This window comes from Sinocyclocheilus grahami, unplaced genomic scaffold (assembly GCF_001515645.1).
Source record: "Sinocyclocheilus grahami isolate Dianchi unplaced genomic scaffold, SAMN03320097.WGS_v1.1 scaffold263.1, whole genome shotgun sequence".
NCBI classification, from domain to species: Eukaryota; Metazoa; Chordata; class Actinopteri; order Cypriniformes; family Cyprinidae; genus Sinocyclocheilus; species Sinocyclocheilus grahami.
Genome location: NW_015505442.1, coordinates 628,113 through 646,764, shown reverse-complemented (window position 1 = coordinate 646,764; position 18,652 = coordinate 628,113). Strand labels below are relative to the sequence as shown.

Here is an 18,652-nt window from a genome sequence, read left to right as displayed (position 1 = left end):
AACGTAACGTTACACAAATAAAAATACATTTTACCATACGACTATAAATGACAGAGTATTAAGTTATTTCCCCTCGATGGGGAAAAATCCAAGTGAACATCAATCAGTACTCAATATTAATTTAAACTGCTTTAAATATGACTGCTGTTTATATCCTGTGCACTTCAATACCGGTCTGCGCTTGACTGTAGTCGCGTCTGTCTGAACTGAAACTGAAATTGGAAGTTATTATATCTTATGAAAATCTTGCATTGCAGTGTGAGTGCGCAGCAGCTCACGCCGCGCACAAGTGCATATCCTTTTGAGAAAATTTAAGCTGAATTCTTGTTTTTCGTTTTTTGGAAAAAAACTAAAATACGAAAAAGGAGCCGTTTTCTAATTTTTCTACTTTCAATATGAAATCAAAAAACGAATGATTGAATGATACACGGATTCAGGGAGTATGCAAAATACAGCAAAATAAACAAAATTGAACAAAACAAAACAGTAGAACAAAATGAAAAAAACGGATCAGACCAAAACAGAACAGTATATAAAAAAAGACAGAACAGAACAGAAACAAAATGAACAAAACAAAAGCAGAACAGAATATTAAAGAATATAACAAAAAACAGAACAGAAAGAACACAGTTGTATGTAGCAAAAAAAAAAAGAACAAGAACTGAATGGATTAAAATAGAACAATATGGGAAAGGAAGAAAACTGAATAATATATAATATTATAGAACAGAATGGAAAATATTTCATTTTACCATTAGATGACCGGGGCCAAATTAGCATCTTAAAATCTCTAAATTGCAAAGAAGAAAACTGGTATCCAAAAAGCAACTTGCAGAAGTTGTTTTTTGTAAGGAAAGAAACAAGTAATTGAGGTAAATATGTTCCTGTAGTTGTTTACAGCAGACTGAAAGCAGTGGATCAATATAGAAGTCCTATAAATATTGATACAGCTTAATGATTGACTGGTCATGCCAAATATTACACAACACACACCTGAGAGAGAGAAGCTGATGAGTCTTCTGCTGCCTTGACTCTGTGGTACGTCATCTGTGGCCACCGGCTTAAACACCTGATAGCAGAAAGTTCAGTGTAAAATGTGTTCGATTTCATTGGTACCATTACACACGTTCACATAATATCAGTAGCAATATCTGATCAAAAACTACAACAGAACAGTTCTTCCCTTACATTTGTTTTGTTGCAAACAGTGTTGTATGCATCACAACATCATACATGAGGCAATCTCTCAGTTCCCACCAAAAAATAACATTGTAATTTTGAATTGCTGACACTGGGGAAGACAGATGAGATTTACAGATCTCAGGGACGATTAAGTGGAGTGTTTTGAAATTGAATGATCAAAAAATATAAAATGTTTAATGAAAATTAATGATGAACATATATGTTGTATGAATTCATACAACTGTACCCTATTTATACAATCATTCAAGTGTTAAAAAAACTAATTAGGCCTGTAGTGGAGGACAGAGGAGCCTCTTAAAGAAGAAGTTACAGGTCTGTGAGAGCCAGAAATCTTGCTTGTTTGTAGGTGACCAAATACTTATTTTACCGCATAATTTGCAAATAAATTCCTTAAAAATCCTACAATGTGATTTTCTGGATTTTTTTTCTCATTTTGTCTCTCATAGTTGAGGTATACCTATGATGAAAATTACAGGCCTCTCTCATCTTTTTAAGTGGGAGAACTTGCACAATTGGTGGCTGACTAAATACTTTTTTTCCCCACTGTATATGTTGTATGAATTCATACAACTGTATCCTATTTATACAATCATTCAAGTGTGGTGAAAACTAATTTGCTGTAGGGTTTGTAAAAATGTGTTGACCCAAAAAGGAAAATTATGTCTCATTTACACACCCTCATGTTGTTCCAAACCTGTAAGACTAGGTAACCACAACTTTGAAGATGCAAAAATGTCATAAAGGCATTGTAAAATGAATCTATATGAATCAAGTGGTTTAGTCTTATGAAGTCTTATGAAGAGATACGATTACCTTAAATGATGAACAGATTTAATTTAGGCTTTTATTACATCTAAACAATGAAGTTTGTTCTAGTGTGTGATGCTTTTGTGTGATGCACTATATATATATATATATATATATATATATGTGTGTGTGTGTGTGTGTGTGTGTGTGTGTGTGTGTTTATTTGTGAACAAAAGTGTCAATTAAATCTGCTCATTATATAAAGTGATTATATCTCTTCACAAGATTTGGTTTAAGCCACTCAATTGATATGGATTCAACACTTTTATGACCATTTTGGTCAACTAAGTTTTTGTTACCTGAACTTTCAATGTGGCAGAAACCTCTCAGGTGTTATTAAAAATATCTTTGATATTTTATTCATTTGATGTTATAAATTTGTGTTTGAAGTCTTACGGGTTTGAAATGACATGAGGATGAGTAAATGATGACAGAATTTTCATTTTTAGGTAAACTGTCACTTTAAGGTCACCTTCAAGGCCTGTGTCTTGTAATTGGCGCACTTTACCTTTAAGAAACAAAAAGAGAGTTTGGCTGACTCTATGGCTATGGAGGTAGGCCTGTATTAAGCCATGAAATGATAACCTGAGATTATCTGCAGGATTAATCCTCTGAGAAACAGATGGCACAGACTATTCTGCTCTTGAGGGACTCAAGAGGCAAAACAGCAGCATTCTCTACACATCTGCAACATGAAGCAGCAGTAATGTACACATTCTACATGACTGATCCGTACACACGTGTGTTCCTCACCACTGCTCATCTAAAGGCATGATGTCTGGACATTTAAATCATGATGCAAAATAAAACTTTTCTTTCTTTCGCTCACCGGTGCGGAGGGGTTTTTCACGGTCACACATGGCGTTGTGGCCCGCAGGGCTCCACTCACTCCATGATAATATTTAAAACAGATCTTAGTCTCCGCTGAAAAAGAGCCAAGCACAGAAAAAGGTCACAGTAAGATTTTTTGCAGATTTTAAATATTCACATTTTTCTTTCAGATATGCATAAATCATCTATTCACGTGGGACTAATAAAATACTGACTACAAGGTAAACATTTCCACCCTATAAATTACAAATGCTGTCCCCAATTAGAAATAGCAAACAGCCAAACAAACATAGTCTGTGTTTCTCTTGTACTTTATTTCAGGCCCCCAACCATCAGTTGGTTGAGAAGGAAGTGTCTGGAAAAAATGGTTGGTACTGGTTTTGTTCATGGTAAAAATAGTTGAATGTGGTTATTGTATATTTTTTGAAGGGGCCCCTGACTACATTCCACCCCAACTTCCTCTTTAACAGGAATAGGAAACATTAACACAGGGACGAAAATGTTGTGATAGAAGAAATCGTGCTAGCTATTTGAGAAATAATGGCCTGAATTTATATTTTAATATGTATAATATTAAAAATCATGTGTAATATTAATTTTAATATATTAAAATTTTTAATTTATAGGACATACAAAAAATATTTCTCACATATGACATCTGGGTAATTAGAATGAAGTAGATCAATCTAAACAAAAATACTAATCAATCTATCTGACCTGGTTAGAAACACCATGAACATCCTTGAATAAATAATATTTCTGGGGGGGCCATATGATTTCCATAATGTTGAAAATGCAGATGGAATCCAGTTATAAATGTACTCTATAATGCGGAATGTCATTGAAGTTTTGGATTAATTCATAAAAGTAGAGCTGTACAATTAATAAAATTCAAATTGCAATATGGACTGGTGTCTTTGATTATTAAATTGCAAAAAGACTGCTATTTAAATAAGGTCTTCACTACAAACTTAAAATTGAATCCAGAAATATTAAAACGGAAATCAAATGGATTTCACAGAGCCCTGCTTTATCTCTGATTTATTAAAAAAATTAGATCTTAATTAACACTGTAGCTAGCAGCACATAACAGAAATCTAGGAAGAAAAAATAGGCTATTTAACATGCACTGTGATACTACAGAACATAGTAAAAGAAAGAGATTTAGCCATGGTGCTCTAGTAGGCGATGTGAGTTTGAGTCTGTATGTAGGCACCATAATATAAAAGAGCCCACGGCCCTTGGAATGGCGTTTTCTCTCTAGTATCCGTAACAGTAAAAGTGCCAACAATAAATGAGAAAAAAGCAGCAGCTCATGAGCCATATGGCCTTGCAGTGTAATACATCAGAGTGCTTCCTGGACTGTCAAGCAAAGACAGCCAAACCTGATATAACCTTCAAACAGCTTTATATTAATACAAGCACACAGGCTTCTTTTCATGAGAAATGAGAAATGAGAAGTGTTTTTGCATGCTAGTAGAATGTCACACCTGAGTGAATTTCCCTTCACACTTCTTATCTGAAAAACCATCAAACAAATTGCTAGCATGGAAGTGGTTTCCTTTTGTGTGTTTGTTACCATAGCAGTCATAAAATGCAGCCACAAGCAAACCTTAAGCAGCTCTAATGGCATCCTGTGTGTGGGAAAAGAGCATCTATAATGCTGTATCTTTTCATAAGCATGTTTTGCAAAAAAATGCACATACGTTCTACAAAGTAGGAGCTGGCCTCGATCTTCCAGACGATCTGGCCTTTGTGGGAGCCATTCACACCTCTGTTTTTGTAGTCCAGAAAGTTCTCTGACAGAACCTCATCTAAGAGAATGAGAAGAGAAAAGCCTCTTATCTTATTCTTTATGGCATACAGAGAATCACATCTTTGAACAGCCTTTAAAAGCCATCTGAGAACCTTCAGAACACCAGACACACGTGATCCATCTATATTGCTTCTATTGTAATCCACAGAGCTGTGCGTTTTCTCTCTAGTATCCGTAACAGTAAAAGTGCCAACAATAAATGAGAAAAAAGCAGCAGCTCATGAGCCATATGGCCTTGCAGTGTAATACATCAGAGTGCTTCCTGGACTGTCAAGCAAAGACAGCCAAACCTGATATAACCTTCAAACAGCTTTATATTAATACAAGCACACAGGCTTCTTTTCATGAGAAATGAGAAATGAGAAGTGTTTTTGCATGCTAGTAGAATGTCACACCTGAGTGAATTTCCCTTCACACTTCTTATCTGAAACACCATCAAACAAATTGCTAGCATGGAAGTGGTTTCCTTTTGTGTGTTTGTTACCATAGCAGTCATAAAATGCAGCCACAAGCAAACCTTAAGCAGCTCTAATGGCATCCTGTGTGTGGGAAAAGAGCATCTATAATGCTGTATCTTTTCATAAGCATGTTTTGCAAAAAATGCACATACGTTCTACAAAGTAGGAGCTGGCCTCGATCTTCCAGACGATCTGGCCTTTGTGGGAGCCATTCACACCTCTGTTTTTGTAGTCCAGAAAGTTCTCTGACAGAACCTCATCTAAGAGAATGAGAAGAGAAAAGCCTCTTATCTTATTCTTTATGGCATACAGAGAATCACATCTTTGAACAGCCTTTAAAAGCCATCTGAGAACCTTCAGAACACCAGACACACGTGATCCATCTATATTGCTTCTATTGTAATCCACAGAGCTGTCTACAGTGGAAGTGTGTGGCCTTCAGTTGATGGACAACCTGTTACTATTTTTGCGGTGTTGAAGAGCTACTCTAGCCAGATTATTTTCTCCCTGTCAATCTGAAATACAATGATATTATATATCATGCAAATATCATGACTTTTATGTTTAATAAAAAAATACATGATTTTTTTTACAATGAATTTTATTCGTTATAAATAATTCACACTGCCAGTCAAAATTATGATTTTTAAAATGTTTTTGAAAAAAGTCAAAATGCTCATCTTATGCCTTTATTTGCTCAAAAGACATTGTGAAGATATTGTGAAATATTATTACAATTTAAAATCGCCATTTTCTATTGTAATATATTGTAAAATGTAATTTATTCCTGTGATGCAAAGCTTAATTTTCAGCATCATTACGCCAGTCTTCAGTGCACATGCTCCTTCAAACATCAGAAACATCAAATTCAGTCTGAATGGAAGTTTATTATTAGGTAATTGCAAGATGAAAGTTAAACTTAAGAAAATACAGTATCCCTGTGAGATATAAAGTTGCAATTGCAAGAAATAAAGATGCAATTATGTGGAAATAAAGTCACACTGTGTGTAATAATGTAGCAATTCTAAGACACAAAGTAGCAAATTCTGAGAAACAGAGTTGCGATTATGAGAAATAATGTGGCAATTCTAAGATATGAAGTTGCAATGACCTTTTAACTTTACTGAGGTGGAAACGGGCGTGAAAATCTTGTGATGTTTCTGGCCTTTTAAATTCTATAATTTTTGTTTCTAATCATATGTACAGTAGAAAATCATCTATGTAATTGTGCTCTAAAAGCCCAGAAACCAAATACACTATTCTGAAGCATCTATGATGCAAAATAACTTATAATCAACATAAACCACTGTTAAAAAAAAGAGGGGTCAGTAAGAATTTTTTACAAAAATGTTATAATTTTAATCATCAATCAATTTATCAAAAGTGACAGTAAAGGCATTTATAATGTTACAAAAGATTTGTACTTTTTGTACTTTGATTCATCAAAGAGTCCTGAAAAAAGTACCAGTTTCCAAAACAATAATAACCAGCACAACTGTTTTCAACATTGATAATAATTAAATCTGCATATTAGAATGATTTCTAAAAGATCATGTGACACTGAAGACTGGAGTAATGATGCTGAAAATTCAGCCTTACATCACATGAATAAATTACATTTTACAATACAATCAAGTAGAAATAGTTTCACAATATTTCTGTTTTTACTGTATTTTTGATCAAATAAATGCAGTCTTGGTAAGAGACTTCTTTCAAAAACATTTTTAAAACGTACCGACCCCAAACTCATGAACCATAAAACAACCAAACAGAACCACGCTCACCAATGAGGTACATGCCAATCCAGTCGCCCGCATCCACTTCCTCCTTGATGTCCCAGCTGAGGGTGATGTCCTGCATCTGGCCGATGGTGTAGCTGGAGGTGCTGACGGTGAGGGTGGAGCGGCAGTGGGAGGTCACGAGGTCGGTGTCACTGGTGGAGCGCAGCACGGCCACCGCCAGCTCCTCAGATACGCCGTTCTGGAAGTCCACATTGGGGAACTGCTCAGGGTTGAAGCTGTGCCGAATCGGGTCCTTACATCGCCGCCTGCCCTGAGATGCACGAGATGGAGAGGCCATAGCTGCAAGCCCGAGAAACCTGTTCTGATACAAGTTCTGAGAAAAAAAAAGAAAAAAAAAAAAAGAGTAAAACATGATGAATCCCTCTATTAGTATAAGCAAATGCTTTTTAGATCATATGGTGTGCAAATTCAACCATGCAAGACATCAAAAGAACAATCATGACCTGGGGGGTTCGGATGCTGCGGTAAATGCAGACTTTTCATGGTCAGATCAGAAAAAGACAAAACTGCTGGGAGCGAGGCAGGTCAGGACATGTTTGAGGAGAGAAAACGATGCCTGAGAAGCTACATTTCACCTACAGGAGACTGAGGGGTTGTTTTATAGTGCAAGAAGTGTCATCTACTTCAACTGTGTGTATTGAACGTCTAGTTTTCTATTTTAAGATGTTAGAAAATGGATTCATGCTGAATAAGCAAGGCACGCATGTGCTTAACCAGAATGATTTGAACACAAGACAATGGCAATGTGCAGAATGAATTTAGGTTGCATGAGTGTCATTATCATTAATCAAACAAAAAAAAAATGAAATGAATCTAAATGAAATGAAAACATTTTTGTTAACTGAACTAAAAATAAAATAAAACTATATAATCGGAAGCTAAACTGAAACTAATCATTTTATGACTCCAGAACTTACTAAATAAGAAAATAAAAATAGCGAAACATTTATTTTAATATACAGAATATAATGTAAATGGTTCCATTTCATAACCCATAACATGAAAATGGCACTGGACACCACTAATAACAAAACTAGATGGCCCTCAGATATTAACTGTCACTATTTAAATTATATTATTTGACATGACTGAAAATGTCTGAAATAGGATATCCTACAGATCAAATGTTTGGGGGTCAGTAAGATTTTTTTTATTTTTTCTCTTATTCTCACTACGACTGAATTTATTTGATAAATAAAATACAGTAATATTGTGAAATATTATTACACAGGGTTTCCACTCTTTCATGAACACAAAATTCAAGTGCTTTCAAGGACTTTTTAAAGCACCATTTAGTTTATATCAAGCACCTATCAAATTCACACCCCAGCATATGTAGCATCATGAAAGACCTCTTACAGTACTTAACATTACACTTAACATTTAAATTAAAAATTTCATTAAAGGTTTTGAATGTGTAGGTTTCATAAATTTAGACTATTTTGAGCAGTCGTGTTTCAAAGTATTTTAATTAAAGTCATTGAAGACAATGGAGTTCACACTGGTAATATTCAAATACAATTTCTCAAATATTTATAAAAAATATATATTCTTGCATCAAACTGGTTCCCCTTCAGGAACTCGAGCTGCGTCGAGTCGCTTTGGGAACGCCCTTGCGTGACCGCGTTCCGCTAGTTTTTGTGCCATGCTGCGGACACAAGCTTCAGACGAAGAAGTGATGATGTGCGCTACCGGCGCCTATTTTGTACTAGTTGCGACGGTAGTGACGTCATGGCTGTCGCCGGCCAAACAAGTTGGTGTTTTTTCAATGTAGGCTTCAGACACGGGTCACGACGAGGCGTTCCCCATAGCGACCCCTAGAGGACGCAGTGTCTCGTTCCCCTCAGGGAACCATGGTTACATAAGTAACCCGAGACGTTTTTACACCTTTGTAATGGCATTTTTCTAACTTTATTAAAAGTATGTCATCTTTTATGTCAAATTCAAAAAATTATATTTATAAGCTTTTTCAAATTTCTAAATAAAACAACAGAATAAAATAAAGTAGAATAAGAATAAGTTACCAATAAAATTAAATCTGTATTAAAAAATAATAATTTGTACTTCAGAGGTGGCACAGAAGAACACAAAAGTGGCTTGTAGGTGTATTCTCAGATATTTAATGAGGCTCAGAGGTGGCATGAGTGCAATTAAATTCGTAAATTCATGTGGAGATTAATGCTTTAAATAAAAAAATTTTAATACAGAAATATTAAACGAAATAAATAACAGAAAAGATCCTTTAAAAATGAAAGTAAAACTGCCTGTAGGTGGTGGCAAATCATTGAGTTTATCACTGAATCATTCATTCAATTGATTCGTGCGAATGACTAATTCATTCAGGAATGAAGCAAGTGACTGGCTTTATGAATGGGTAATTGATTCAGATTCGTTTAAAAACGCACGTTCATTCACGTTCACTGGAGATGCGCAGCGGCTCAGCTTTGACTTTGTTTGAAATTATTTTCGTTGATGAAATAGAGCAAAATCAGGCAATAGTGTTGTAGTCAGACAATGCAAGTCACTTAATATTAATTTCTTGTTTAATGAACTGTTGTATTAAATCAATATCTCATTTGCAAACTCCCTTAATAATCATTAAAAGCTGTCACTCACTCATCGCGATCTCACAAAATTCCATTATAATCAACGAAGCTCCATACACTGCACAATGAATCTATTATTTACACCCTGTCAACACTTTGTTTGCTATAGTGAGAGGATTCGTGAGATCTCTAGCTTCCGCTATTATTTATAATAACCATTTTCTGATTAAAATATCTTATTTGTGATTTAAAATAATGCCAGCTTCCATGGAAACTGGAAAATCCGCCCTCTGCCATCACAGGCCAGGCCATCACAGGCCTCAGGTCGAGTCCCTGTGTTCCACCATGCAGCCCCACCGTGGGTACGTTGGTGGCTCCATTGGTTCCTCTAGCACGGTCTCTCGGAGCCTGGTTAGCGCTCCCCAGTCCGTCTCGGTGATTCCTGCGGACCATCAGACTCGGCTACGCGATTCAGTTCACCCAGCGTCCCCCCAAGTGTAGGTGCATCCGGTTCACTTCTGTCAAGGCTGTCGATGCCCCTGTCTTGCGTGCGGAAATCGCAGTCCTGCTGGCGAAGGACGCGAGCTACAGCCGGTCCCTCCAGCCGATATGAGGTTGGGGTTTTATAGCCCTTACTTCATTGTGCCCAAGAAAAGTGGTGGGTTACGACCGATCTTGGATCTGCGAGTTTTGAATAGTGCGCTTCACAAGCTGCCGTTCAAGATGTTGATGCAGAAACGCATTTTTGAGTGCATCTGTCCCCAGGATTGGTTTGCAGCGATCGACCTGAAGGACGCGTACTTTCATGTCTCGATCCTCCCGCGGCACAAGCCATTCCTGTGGTTTGTGTTCGAGGGTCGGGCACATCAGTACATGGTCCTGCCTTTCGGGCTGTCCCTGTCACCTCGTGTCTTCACCAAAGTTGTGGAGGAAGCCCTTGTTCCTTTGAGAGAACGGGGGGTGCGCATTCTCAACTATCTCGACGACTGGCTCATACTCGCACAGTCTCGCGATCAGTTGTGCGCACACAGGGACCTGGTGCTCAGACACCTCAGCTAGTTGGGTCTTCGGGTCAACTGGGAAAAGAGCAAACAGTCAGTCAGACAGCACGCCTCACCCAGGAACATGCTCAGTCAGTGCTGAACTGCCTCAAGTCTTTATCAGGCAGGACGGCGGTCCCACTGAAATTCTTTCAGAGGCTCCTGGGGCATATGGCTGAGTCCCTAGGTGGGCGTGGCGACGCGGCACTCACCGGGTTCAGATTACACAGAACCTTCAGTCCATGGTCAGATCCCTCGTTTCTTCGGGCAGGAGTGCCCCTGAAACAGCTATCCAGGCAAAAAATCCAGGCGGTTTATGCTCCCGTCGCATGTCGCAACTCGCCCACCACCTCCTCCTGTGGAGTCAGAAGCATCTGAGGTCCCTTCGTGCCATCCACATCTCGGGAGTGTTCAATCGGGCAGCCGACGAGCTGTCTCGAGCAGCACTTCCGGGAGAGTGGAGACTCCACCCCCAGGTGGTTCAGCTGATCTGGAGACGGTTCGGAGTTGCTCAGATAGACTTGTTTGCATCTCCAGAAACCCCCCACTGCCAGTGGTTCTACTCCCTAACCGAGGCAACAGTCGGCACGGACGCACTGGCACACAGCTGGCCCCGGGGCCTGAGCAAATATGTGTTCCCACATCCCAGATCAGGGAATGAGGTCTTGTTAGTGGCTCCATATTGGCCCAACAGGACCTGGTTCCCAGAATTCATGCTCCTCGCGACAGCCCCTCCCTGGCCGATTCCTCTGAGGAAGGAGCTTTCTCAGAGATGGGGTACCCTTTGGCAACCACGTCCAAACCTGTGGAAACTCCATGTGTGGTCCCTGGATGGGACGCAGAGGTTCTAAGTGACCTACCCCAGGAGGTAGCTCTCACTATCGCTTCAGCGCGTGCTCCGTCCACGAGACAGGCCTATGCGCTGAAGTGGAACCTGTTCATCGAATGGTGTTCCTCCCACCAGGAGGACCCCCAGAGATGTTCGGTCAGAGCCGTGCTTTCCTTCTTGCAGCATGGGTTGGAGCATAGGCTGTTCCCCTCCACCCTTAAGGTTTGCGTTGCTGCTATTTTGGCCCATCACGACCCCATAGAGGGGAGGTCCGAGGAGAAGCATGATCTGGTCGTCAGGTTTCTTAGGGGGGCCAGGAGGTTAAATCCTCCCTCCCTGCCCTCTTGGGATTTGGCATTAGTGTTAAGAGCCCTATAAGCTGCCCCCTTCGAGCCTTTGCAGTCAGTCAAGTTGAAGTTTCTTTCTATGAAGACCCTACTCCTGACTGCATTGCCATCGATCAAGAGGGTGAGGGACCTGCAGGCATTTTCGGTCGACGAATCGTGCCTTGAGTTTGGGCTGGCTGATTCCACTGCGACAGTACGTGGATAGAACTCAGAGCTTTAGGACCTCAGAACAGCTCTTTGTCTGTTACGGTGGACAGCAAAAGGTGAAGGCTGTCTCCAAGCAGAGGATGGCCCACTGGATAGTGGATGCAATCACCTTGGCCTATGAAGCACAAGGTGTGCCCTGCCCACTCAGGCTGCGTGCTCACTCCACTAGGGGTGTCGCATCGTCCTGGGCGCTGGCTCGTGGTGCCTCACTAGCAGACATTTGTAGAGCTGCGGGACTCCTAACACGTTGACAGCGCTAGGTTCTACAGCCTGCGTGTCGAAACCGGTTTCCTCCTGTGTTCTCACCTCAAATGGGTAGTGGCACTGTTCAGAGTCCGCTTGCGTCCTGGACGCCTAGTTCAAACTTCCTGTTTGTTGCTGCCGTGTGTTTGGAGTAGGGCTGGACGATATGGCCAAAATTTATATCACGATATATTTCTTAATTTCGGTCGATACGATATAATTCCAATATCGATATGAAGACTATTAAAAACGCCTCATAAAAACGGCCAAGAACGGCCACAACAGATGTCTGTACCTACAAATTTATGAAAAATTAATTTGCCAACCCTATGAAACATACTCCTATAAAACTATATAATATTTTAGGAAAAAAATGGCGCAAATAAATAAATGTTCACCTTTTATTGGTATTTAGCCTTCATACAAACCAGAAATGTGAAATCACGGTCAAATTAATTACTCAGCTGTTTTAAATATTGATAATCAGCAAATCAGCATATTAGAATGATTGCTGAAGGATCATGTGACACTGAAGACTGGAGTAGGCCTAATGATGCTGAAACTTTAGCTTTGATCACAGGAATAAATTACATTTTAAAATCTATTCAAATAGAAAGCAATTTTAAATAGTAAAAATATTTCAAAATGTTACTGCTTTTGGTGCATTTTGGATCAAATAAATGCAGGCTTGGTGAGCAGAAGAGAATTCTTTAAGAAACATTAAAAATCTTGCAGTTCAAAAACCTTTGACTGGTAGTGTAGGCTGATTATTCTTATAGATTGAAACGCGCATTAACCAGGTAAACGATTATGAAACATGCTCCGAGTTGCTTCAGAAAACAAAAAAATAGAGCAACAACAAAAGCATGTTGCTGGAAATGGGTTTATTATTGAAAATGCAAACTGCTTGTCTGCCAGCAGGAGGCGCTGTGAGAGCGGTGTAACTAACGGTTTCTCCAGTAATGGCTGTAAACAAAGCAGCTCCGCTCATGAGCGGTACTTTATCAGATAAAAATGCCATCTAAACTATTCTGAAGACAGTCGGTTCCCTTCAGAGATACATTCATATAAAACACCCGCGATGTGTTTTGATTTTGAAGCGTGCAGCGCTCATGTTTATTCAACGAAGTCAAATGCCACAAATAAATCAATGTATGGGAAACACTGGTAATGTATATCGAAATATCGGAACTGTGTTTAAAAATCATATCACCGTTATTGAAAAAAATTATATCGCGATACATATTGATATTGAATTATTGTCCAGCCCTAGTTTGGAGTTTGAGCTCCGTCAAGTTAATTCTTTATCTTCTATTTTTTTATCTTAAAATCTTTATCACTAGTTTTATTTTGATTTCCCGAGTCCGCTATTAGCATATAGCCCGTTAGCATCGCCAGCGTGGTTGCCGCTAATCTCGTTTACATTGCTAATACTCTATTCATCCACATTTCTATTGTTTTACTCATTGTTACTTGCTTTAATGGAGGATGTGTGTCTACCTTTGAGTGCAGGTGAGGACACGCTTGAGCTGCATTCGGACATGATCTTTCCAGATGTCCTTCACTCCGGCGCCGGGACACCACGGACCCTGGGTGCACCCGCAGCGAAAGACGCGAGCCAGGCCCCGGGCGACGACCTCTCCCCCTCCTCCGCCTCCGGTCTTTGAGATCTCCACCCGGAACTGCTTCGCTCCCCTCCGCGAGACGGAACGCGATGATGTGATCGTCGCAGACTCCATCGTCCGGCACGTCCGTGCTACTTTAGCTGAAGGTAAAGTGCAAACTCACTGTTTCCCTGGTGCTCGTGTTCTCGATGTTTCTGCGCAGATACTCGCGATCCTGAAGGGCGACGAGAGCACCGGAGCGGTCGTGCTTCACGAGGGGGTTAACGACACCAAGCTGCGGCAGACGGAGACACTGAAGAGAGACTTCAGGGGCCTGATCGAGATGGGGTGCAGCACATCGCCCGCGACGACGATCATCGTGTCAGGACCGCTTCCCACGTATTGACGAGGACACGAAAGGTTCAGTAGACTTTTTGCTTTAAATGAATGGTTATTGTCATAGTTTAAAGAACAGAAACTGCTCTTTGTTAATAATTGGAATCTTTTCTGGGAGCGTCCTAGGCTTTTTCGCGCTGATGGCCTGCACCCCAGCAGAGTCGGAGCGGAACTCCTTTCGGACAACATCTCTAATTAATTAACAGTCAAAAATCTGGGTGTTATATTAGATAGCAACTTGTCTTTTGAAAATCATATTTCCCATGTTACAAAAACGGCATTCTTCCATCTTAGAAACATTGCCAAGCTATGAAACATGTTACCTGTTACATGTTACCAAAAAGCCCAAAACCACTGGACTCAACGACTACAGACCTGTCGCTCTCACATCTGTCGTCATGAAGTAACTTGAGAGACTGGTCCTGGCCTACCTGAAGGACATCACTAGACCCTTGCTGGATCCTCTTCAGTTTGCCTACAGAGCAAACAGTTCTGTGGATGATGCAGTCAACATGGGACTGCATTATGTTCTGCAACATCTAGACATACCAGGGACGTATGTGAGGATCCTGTTTGTGGACTTCAGCTCGGCCTTTAACACTATCATCCCAAACCTCCTCCTGCCCAAACTAACTCAGCTCTCCGTGCCCACCTCCATCTGGCAGTGGATCAACAGCGTACCTAACTAGTCTTCTACCACGCTACAATCCATCACGCTCCCTAAGGTCGCAAAACTCTGGACTTTTGGTAGTTCCTAGGATAGCAAAGTCCACTAAAGGAGGTAGAGCTTTTTCGCATTTGGCTCCCAAACTCTGGAATAGCCTTCCTGATAACGTTCGGGGTTCAGACACACTCTCTCTGTTTAAATCTAGATTACAGACACATCTCTTTGGCCAAGCATTCAAATAATACATCTCATAATCTTGTACTACAGTTATATCTGATCAAATGCACATTATTCTTCTTTAGTTTGGGTTAAACAAATCAATTTTGATTGGTTGGAACAGCAGCTACGCTAATTATGTCTCTATTTGTTTCTATGTTTTTGCAGGATTTACACAAGCTTCAGTCTGAGTCCAGAACACCTGAGAAGAGATAATGCCAACCCCTCAGAGGACCTCAGATGATGCCAACCCTGAAACAACATACAGAACTACCACATTTGGCTATAAGTTTGATTGCATCACAATAATTGCTGTTAATAGTGTTCATCGTCTGTTTGATTACATTTTTAATTGAATTTTCCGTACATTTCTGCCATATGTACATTAACTGACAGTCAGCATTGATAAGCTACCACTAAATATTGTAGAAACTTAATTTGCTGTGAAGTTGCTTTGCAACAATTTGTATCGTGAAAAGCGCTATACAAATAAACTTGAATTGAATTTAATTGAATTCTCCAGAGAGTCCCCTGACCGGTCAGACCCTCTCGAGTCCTCCAGCACTCCGGCGGCCAGACGTGGCTGAGCGTCCGGCACCAGGCCTTTCAGTCAATGAATTCCTGAAATCTGGTGTGAGGCTAGTGCCCATATGAGTGACCCAGTTGGGATCCCATATGTGTATTTTCACGGTACAGTTACTAAGGCCGTGTTTTCTCTGGCAGACCACGTTCTGCCGTCTCTAAGTACCTAACTAGTCTTCTACCACGCTACAATCCATCACGCTCCCTAAGGTCGCAAAACTCTGGACTTTTGGTAGTTCCTAGGATAGCAAAGTCCACTAAAGGAGGTAGAGCTTTTTCGCATTTGGCTCCCAAACTCTGGAATAGCCTTCCTGATAACGTTCGGGGTTCAGACACTCTCTCTCTCTGTTTAAATCTAGATTAAAGACACATCTCTTTGGCCAAGCATTCAAATAATACATCTCATAATCTTGTACTACAGTTATATCTGATCAAATGCACATTATTCTTCTTTAGTTTGGGTTAAACAAATCAATTTTGATTGGTTGGAACAGCAGCTACGCTAATTATGTCTCTATTTGTTTCTATGTTTTTGCAGGATTTACACAAGCTTCAGTCTGAGTCCAGAACACCTGAGAAGAGATAATGCCAACCCCTCAGAGGACCTCAGATGATGCCAACCCTGAAACAACATACAGAACTACCACATTTGGCTATAAGTTTGATTGCATCACAATAATTGCTGTTAATAGTGTTCATCGTCTGTTTGATTACATTTTTAATTGAATTTTCCGTACATTTCTGCCATATGTACATTAACTGACAGTCAGCATTGATAAGCTACCACTAAATATTGTAGAAACTTAATTTGCTGTGAAGTTGCTTTGCAACAATTTGTATCGTGAAAAGCGCTATACAAATAAACTTGAATTGAATTTAATTGAATTCTCCAGAGAGTCCCCTGACCGGTCAGACCCTCTCGAGTCCTCCAGCACTCCGGCGGCCAGACGTGGCTGAGCGTCCGGCACCAGGCCTTTCAGTCAATGAATTCCTGAAATCTGGTGTGAGGCTAGTGCCCATATGAGTGACCCAGTTGGGATCCCATATGTGTATTTTCACGGTACAGTTACTAAGGCCGTGTTTTCTCTGGCAGACCACGTTCTGCCGTCTCTAAATGATGCAGCCATGAGCTATCTCAGAGACCTCTATGTGCAGTAGGGCCCCTCGGGGTTACTCCACATGAGTAAATGTCACTTAACCAAGTGACTTAAGTCACTTAACCGAGGAGGTGACTCCGCAGTGTGTCCTCTTCAAAATGGGAGGGCACGCTTCCCAGTGTTATCCAAGTCATACTGTTGGGTTGCGAGGAACAAGTGTAGTCGACCTTCTCTGTGTAGAGCCCGGTCCTATCGTCTGCCTTATAGGAAGGATCAGGAGGCCTACACAGGGCACTGGAGGGAGCAGCACATGTGGCGTGTTGGTAGGGATCCCAATTCATTGGTCATCACCAACGTGACATCAAGAGTGACCGACAGAAAGGGAACGTCTTGGTTACATATGTAACCCTCGTTCCCTGAAGGAGGGAACAGAGACATCACGTCCCGTCTCCACAGTTGCTGTACCACCGCTGAGCTGCCAGGTCACTGGCTCGGCTCCTCAGCGAAAGCATGAATGAATGCGGTGCACCTGCTGCCTCTAATACCCGCGCTGCGGGGTGTGGCAGCCAGATGCGAAATCCGCATGCCAATGTCCATTGGCTTGTTTAGTTACACTCGAAGTGGATTGGTCTCTCTGGCGAGATCCCAATTCATCGGTCATCACCGACGTACGTAACCCAGACGTTTTACACAGAAATATGCCACTAAAACAAAAATATCAAGAACAAAATCATAGCACCATGTTTTTGTGACAAGTGCAGATGGCGTCTTCTTGAGTGACACAATGACCTGCAGTGTTTGTTGCACAATAGGACAAGCAACTAAAATGTATCAGTTATTATCTTACAACCCTGGTGTGAAGTTACCGAATCAATCTGAATCACAGCATAAGCCACGGCCTCACATCCTCCTCCTCAATCTCCCAGACAGAAAAAAACTAAACTCACACAACATGCACTTGAAGCCCTTTTAAAACCACAAAATGTAGACTGTACTGTAGACAAGACTAAACCCAGCATTCAAAATTGTCCACACAAAGGACACGCAGCAAATCGAATTTCATACACAATCACCAGCAGTTTCTCCTGGGAATTCTGGCAAACTTACAGGACAGATAATGCTGAAAAGAGGCTAGAATTCAGACCAGGAAAGTGAATGAGTGAAAAACGAGACCTCAGACTGCATCAAAGGAATCCATTTCAGTAAAATATAACCTATGTGTTCCAATACATTGAGCTTGTCCAGGTGCCACGAGATAAAATCTGGCATTTCCGCTTTCTGTTCCTCTGGTATCAATATTGTTTCTTGACCACCATTTACTCTTTACTGACAATAAAATCCCTAAGGGCCAAAAATAAATATCTGTCTGCTGTTATGGAAGATTTGAATAGCAAAATTTACAGCATTTGTGGCATATTGCTGATTATATAAAAAATTATAGTACTACTAGGGATGTGCGCGACGACTAATTTGACTGTCGTTTAAACTAAAGTTTTGTATCCGACTAGTCGACTAGTCTAAAAGCAAGAAACCCCCAAAAGATGGTAAGAAAAAAACACTCTGTGCGTGCGTGTAGCCTATATTTGAAAAACGTAATCTATTAATCACACTGTCAAATCCCACAATGAATTCCACTTGCTGCACACTTGCCTCGCATTATCATTTAATTTTAGGCGGTCGTTAAAAAGAAAAAAAAGAAGAGCATACACTCAATGTCGGCCAAAGCATAGCTTATTTATTCAAATCAGCTGGGGAAATGCAGAACAATGGAAAATCAGTCAATAGCCTTCATATAGCGTTAGCCAACATATTAAAACACAAGTCAAAAACAATAGGAAGGTTTATCAAGAAATAGCATTAAAACTGCTTTAAAAAACGTACTTCGTGTAGGCTATATCGTCTAAAACAGGGGTGCCCAAACTCAGTCCTGGAGGGCCGGTGTCCTGCAGAGTTTAGCTCCA

General features: G+C 40.5%; 1 protein-coding gene across 1 annotated transcript in view; it reads right to left on the bottom strand.

Moving 5' to 3' along the window:
* The window catches only part of LOC107599276 (E3 ubiquitin-protein ligase HECW1-like), a 40,073-nt gene that overhangs the window by 15,840 nt on the left and 5,581 nt on the right, over window positions 1-18,652 (bottom strand). The window contains exons 2-5 of the mRNA XM_016290822.1: window positions 6,900-7,230; window positions 5,268-5,375; window positions 2,840-2,934; window positions 994-1,069 (exon numbers count right to left, since the gene is read on the bottom strand). Coding sequence (XP_016146308.1) covers window positions 994-1,069; window positions 2,840-2,934; window positions 5,268-5,375; window positions 6,900-7,230 — 610 coding nt within the window. The remainder of the gene's footprint in view (window positions 1-993; window positions 1,070-2,839; window positions 2,935-5,267; window positions 5,376-6,899; window positions 7,231-18,652) is intronic.